This window comes from Daktulosphaira vitifoliae, unplaced genomic scaffold (genome assembly GCF_025091365.1).
Source record: "Daktulosphaira vitifoliae isolate Bord-2020 unplaced genomic scaffold, ASM2509136v1 Scaffold_1, whole genome shotgun sequence".
NCBI classification, from domain to species: Eukaryota; Metazoa; Arthropoda; class Insecta; order Hemiptera; family Phylloxeridae; genus Daktulosphaira; species Daktulosphaira vitifoliae.
This window is the reverse complement of record NW_026099572.1, coordinates 50791771-50797641: the sequence shown is the minus strand read 5'-3', so window position 1 is coordinate 50797641 and position 5871 is coordinate 50791771. Positions and strand designations below refer to the sequence as shown.

At 22.9% G+C, this 5871-nt stretch overlaps 1 protein-coding gene across 1 annotated transcript; it reads left to right on the top strand.

Moving 5' to 3' along the window:
- The first annotated feature begins 4081 nt into the window (after positions 1-4081).
- Positions 4082-5520, top strand: LOC126898913 (THAP domain-containing protein 3-like). Its single transcript, XM_050673299.1, has 2 exons — positions 4082-4629; positions 5035-5520. Exons 1-2 carry the CDS (start codon positions 4362-4364, stop codon positions 5412-5414), a joined length of 648 nt encoding a protein of 215 aa, XP_050529256.1. The 5' UTR covers positions 4082-4361; the 3' UTR covers positions 5415-5520.
- Positions 5521-5871: the final 351 nt, after the last annotated feature.

Below are 5871 nucleotides of genomic sequence, written 5' to 3'. Positions count from 1 at the left end.
TAGTTAGTTTGATCTATAATATATGAAGCTGTAATTTTTGGTAAGTACACTTGGTATCATTTGATATACAATCTAAATTAAATTTTAACTTTTTAGGATGTACTTGCTGTTATTTATTTGTCAATCAAGTCAAATACACATTATTTATTCGTTCTCTATAGGAAATTGTAAAAGTTAAAATAAAGTATTATATATTAATTTGAACAATAAATGTTATTTATTTAAATTAATATTTTATTGAATAAAAAATATATTAGTAATAAATTCATGATAAATAAAAAATATATGTTAATAAAAATAATACAACAATTCAAAATATAAAAAATTATGTTCACAATATTAGTATGACACAGTATCTCTGAATTTTCCAAAAAAATAGTCCTTAATGTAAAAAAAAACCATTCCGTTCACCTAGATAAATAATTTAATTTTAAGTTTAATAATAAAAAAAATTAAAAGTTAATTATGAATTAAAAATATGCATGTGTAGATGAAAAAATGTTAATTTATAAATGCTGAAGAATTGCTAATTTTCTATTTTTAAGTTTTTTTTCGGATACTAAATTTGTATTTAGAAATTATTTTATTTTAATAATAAATTCAACCCAACTTTAAATTTTATTTAATAATAAAAATACATTGTGATCTTTTCTTATTGGGTAGCTAGTCATTGAGCTTAATGCCTTTGCTTTAACGAGCATCGCGCCGGCGGACAGCGGCAAAGAAACTTACAAATATATTTTTAGTGTTTAATTTTTGTCTTGGTGATTATTGTGCCGCATCCTTTCAAGGCGCTTTCTAGTGCCGGGACACATTGGGCCACCACAATTCCGACTTGATAAATTTTTTACACAGATATAAATATTTCTGAATTTTGTTTTGGTTAGGCCAGAGGAAAATTTAAGAAATATTGGTGTCGATCTCTCAATAAAATATACTCTCTAAAAATACTTATTCAACAGACGTAAAAAAAAATTAAAATTATATTTATAATAAAATATAGTGTTTAGAATCTTTTACAAGTANATTATATTTATAATAAAATATAGAGTGTTTAGAATCTTTTACAAGTAAGATCAGTCGTAGAATTTGTGTAATTAAATCTTATTATTTTAAATTTTAAATAGTTTTTGTAAGTAATTATATGGACTATATGACGAATAGTGTAAATCGTATATGTAGTGCGTTTAATACCAAAATCAATATTGGATTATTTGAAATAATATTGCATTACACAGGACGTAAGGTAAGTACAATTTAATCTATGCTTTCGAATCTCCAACAATCTATTGCATAATAAACCATTAATAAAAATGTAATAGAAAAATTAATTATTAATAAGAGAAACAATAAATGTGTAAATCATAATAAATATTATAGACGAGAAATTAAATTTTTATTTTAATTATAATTTAATTTTAAAAAACATATAATTAATATAACTAAGAACCATCTATTTATTTTTATTTTATTTAATTATTTATTCACCGCTATTTAATCTATGCTTAACCCTTTTCTTTCTTTTTATTTTTGGTTTATTACATTTACTAAAATAACTTTATCTGTTTGGTAATGTGTTATAATACTAGTTTTGAATATTAATATATTGTGTAATTATCACAATAATTTAAATTATAATAAATAAATTTAGTTTTTTTGCAAATTAAATTTTTTATTTTAATATTTTCAACTGTGATTATATATTAAAAAATATATAATATATCATACACAAAACAAGTATTTTCTTATATAATAATAATAAACCTTGAAACAAAAATATTTATTTAATCAATAGGCCACATTTATCACTTTTAAATTGTTTCTAAGGCAGTTTATAAAAAATTATATTTTTAGATTAAATCAAAACATTTGAGTTGATTTAGAGTAATTTTGACAAAAAATTATTAATTAAAGTTATTTAATAATATTAAATACTGAATTTTATTTTGCCTGTTTTTTTGAAAGTTAGGTCATAGTTCTTGCCAATAAACAATATATATCCAATTTTAATAATTTTTACTGTTGCATAATTTTTTTTTTTAATAACCGTTAAGTTGGTTAATCCCATTGTTATATCCTGGGGACATTTAGGTGCAGTGGTTTCCCGTTCCCTTCTGCACTGTGAAACACCAAAAGTTACTAGGAAATTATTACAATTACTTCTATTTTAGTTATCTATTACGATAAAATTGCAAAAAAATATTGAGCTTTTCTGATAAATTTACAATAAATAGTAATTGTAAAATTTCCTGACTGCATATTAGTCTAAAAAATAGCATAATTTTAATTCTCATAAAATTTTCTATTTAATGATGTCAATTTCAACTTGTAATTGAGCTAAAAGTTATGGTAAAATAAATTTTTTTTTTTTTTTTATAAATATTTACATAAATCAACTTTAAACGATTAAAAAAATAGGTCAAATATGTCATTTTCCTTATTTATAACATATTAATAATCAAAATCAGTATTAATTTAAAACAATTTTTTTTTGTTCTTAATTATTTTTTTTATATGTAAATATTATTTTATAAAAACATTAAAACTTAGAAGTGATAGAAAAAGTCTAATTGCACATTTGAAAACAATGCGGAAAGTTGATTTAGAATAGTATATTTTTGTTTCTGATGAAAGTTCCTTGTAGCCCAGTGTATTTATTTATAGTAACAAATAGTTTTTATTGAAAAATATTGTATCAAGCCCTTATTAAAAAAATAGGTTCCTTATTTTAACATATTAATAATCAAAATCAGTATTAATTTAAAACAATTTTTTTTGTTCTTAATTATTTTTTTTTTATATGTAAATACTTATTTTTTAATAATAAGTAATAATATTAAAACTTAGAAGTAATAGAAAAAGTTTAATTGCACATTTGAAAACATAGCGAAAAATTGATTTAGAAAAGTATATTTTTATTTCTGATGAAAGTACCTTGTAGTCTATTGTATTTATTCATAAGTAACAAAATTTTTTTATTAAATAGTATTGCATCAATCCCTTTAAATTTTTATATGCATTAAAAATATATGAATATACAACTCCTTTTTATTTTTATAATATTTCTGTAAAAATTACAATATTATATGCCGCGACCCCACTGTGCTACCGTTTTTTAAAATTATTATTATTGTTATGATAAGTCATTTGTTGAAAGAAACCCATGGATTATTTTCAGTGATCAAGTTTATTGTTTAACAATTATATTATACAGAGTATTCAGTAAGTCAGGAAACGGGTTTCTATTGTTCTCATTGTTTGTAACAATGAGAACAATAGAAACCCGTTTCCTGACTTACTGAACACTCTGTATAATATAATAAACACATAAAATAAAAAATTATTAAGTTACTAAGTTCCTTAGTCATCTAGTACACTTACACAAGGTGCTATTGTCCTAGAACAATAGCACCCTGCATTTTAAACTAGTGCAGGACTAGAACAGGTTCATGTTTGGGATAAGTAAACAAATGTGTTGAATAGAAGAAGGTTGGCATTCTATGCAGGGCTAAAACAGTTTTATGGTTGGGATAGGTAAACAAATATACATAAGTAAATGTATTTGAGGTATCTAGACTCCCTACATTTTGCCGGCCGGATAGTACGTAATTAATTATAACATATAAAATTGATTCCAATTACTACTTAAATCGTTTCTTCTCCTATAGAAATTTGACCTCAAAGCCTACTAAAATAGGAAACCCGCATCTTTAGCTACCTAAATTTGTATTCATGTACAGAAACAAGAACAATTGTAACAGCTTAAGTCAAATTCAAGTAATTAATAATTTACATTATAAAAACTGAGAATTACTTAATTTTTATGATAAATTTAGGGATTATTAGTCATGAAAAGGTAATAAATAAGGCTAAATGAGGGATTATGGGTTTAATACCTTAATTTAATGAAGTATTAAAATAAATTATGTCAATAATCATAATTTTTTACGGAATTTCATAATAATATTTATGCTAGAGCAGATTTAATAATGAAATAAATTAAAAGAATTTTTGCGCTCATACATATAGTTGCACTGGTTTCTCTTCTGCCAATCAAAACACCGTTTTGTTTTCGGACCAAGTGAACTATCTGTTTTCATATAGTCTGTGTTGTTATTTCAAGAAAACAGTGATATAATTGTTTTATATGTTAAAAGACTGGTGAATATTGACGACTTGTGTAAAGCACAAAATAATTGTATCTGTTAATATTTCTTCCAAGTAACAGATTGTTATTACTACACAAGCAGTAACTGTTATGTTCTATCATTACTACCTAATTTGTTTTTGTTGACACTTTTGTTCATACGTTTGATCTCAAGTATCTTATTTCATGTTATATTTTGGCGCTTTCTTTTAAAATGTCTCACTATCCAACCGGTATGCGATGTTCAGTGAAGTATTGTTCAAGTAGATGTTCCTACAAGGATAAAAGCTTTTTTTCTTATCCTAAAGAAAGCAATCGTCTGAAACTATGGTTGGCAAATTGTCAAACTAATCATTTGGCAGAGGCTTTATCAAAAAAAAAAAATCTTATAGTTTGCGCGGATCATTTCGAAGATAAAATGTTTTTGAACAGAACTACTAAAAATCGGCTGGTACATGATGCAGTACCTACATTATTTAGTGGTTGGTATTTTTTTTTGATTATTTGTAAGACATTTTTATTCAGTGTAGTTTAATCATTAAAAATTAATTAGTAGTTTACTTTTATAATATTTTTTTCTTAGTTCGTTATAAATTTAAAGTCTAAAATTATAATTTCAGGAAATATAGAAAAAAATTTTATGTTATGTGTTTATATTAGATTATTATTAAGTAATAAAAATAATTTACTGAAAATAATACATGGGTCCTTTTTAACTAATGACTTATAACAATAATTGTTATTATAATTATTATAATAGTTTAAAAATTAAAATTATAAAATTTTAATTTAATTATCTATTATATCTAAAGTAATTCAAATATTGTAAAAAGTAAATCAACATTGACAGTTTCAGTAATGTACATAATAATTTTTTTAAACTTTAGATAACATAATTTTTCAAAGACAGCAGGAAATAATAAAATGTGTAACATCTAGTCCTTCAACTACTGAACCTTTTAATTCTTTATCAAAGAGTGCATTGATTGATCAAAGTGGCTATGAATCTCCTGTGTCGTCAAGTGATTCTATCACTCAAACTCCATTATACTTATTAGCTAATACTCCAAGTAAACTAAAATTAAAGACAAAACTGCATTCTGAAAGACAAAAAATCAAAAAAATGAGTATGACTATTGTTGATTTAGTAGATCAACTATCTAAATATGATACAGTAGAAAATTATATAAGACTAAGTAAGAAATATTTATCACCTGCATTATTTACAGTTGTTAAATCTCACATTAATTTGAAGAGCAAGAACTGATACTGTATCATACTATTGTATACATAATTTTTTGAATTGTATTTTTTTATCATTAAATACTTTGGATTTTTATTATTCATTCGTCAATTATAAATTTGTTATTAAAATATTTAATAAAATGTTAATTTAAATGAAAAAAAAATTGTTGTTCAATTTAATATGCAATACCTTATTTGAACTTTTATAATTTCCAATCATGAACTATTTAATAATGTTTAATTGAATTGTACATCCTAAAATGTTGTATTATTATTGTAATAATTAAGATTGTACATCGTATTGACAATCAAAATTCCAGCTCCATATTATAGATGAAACTAACTAAACATTGACAAAAAGTGAATGAAATAACAAACTTTACACAAAACTTCAACTTTCATATAAATTATACACAATATTTGATAATATTTTATAAGACTAAACGCTACTTCAATAAAATAAATACATAAACAATTAT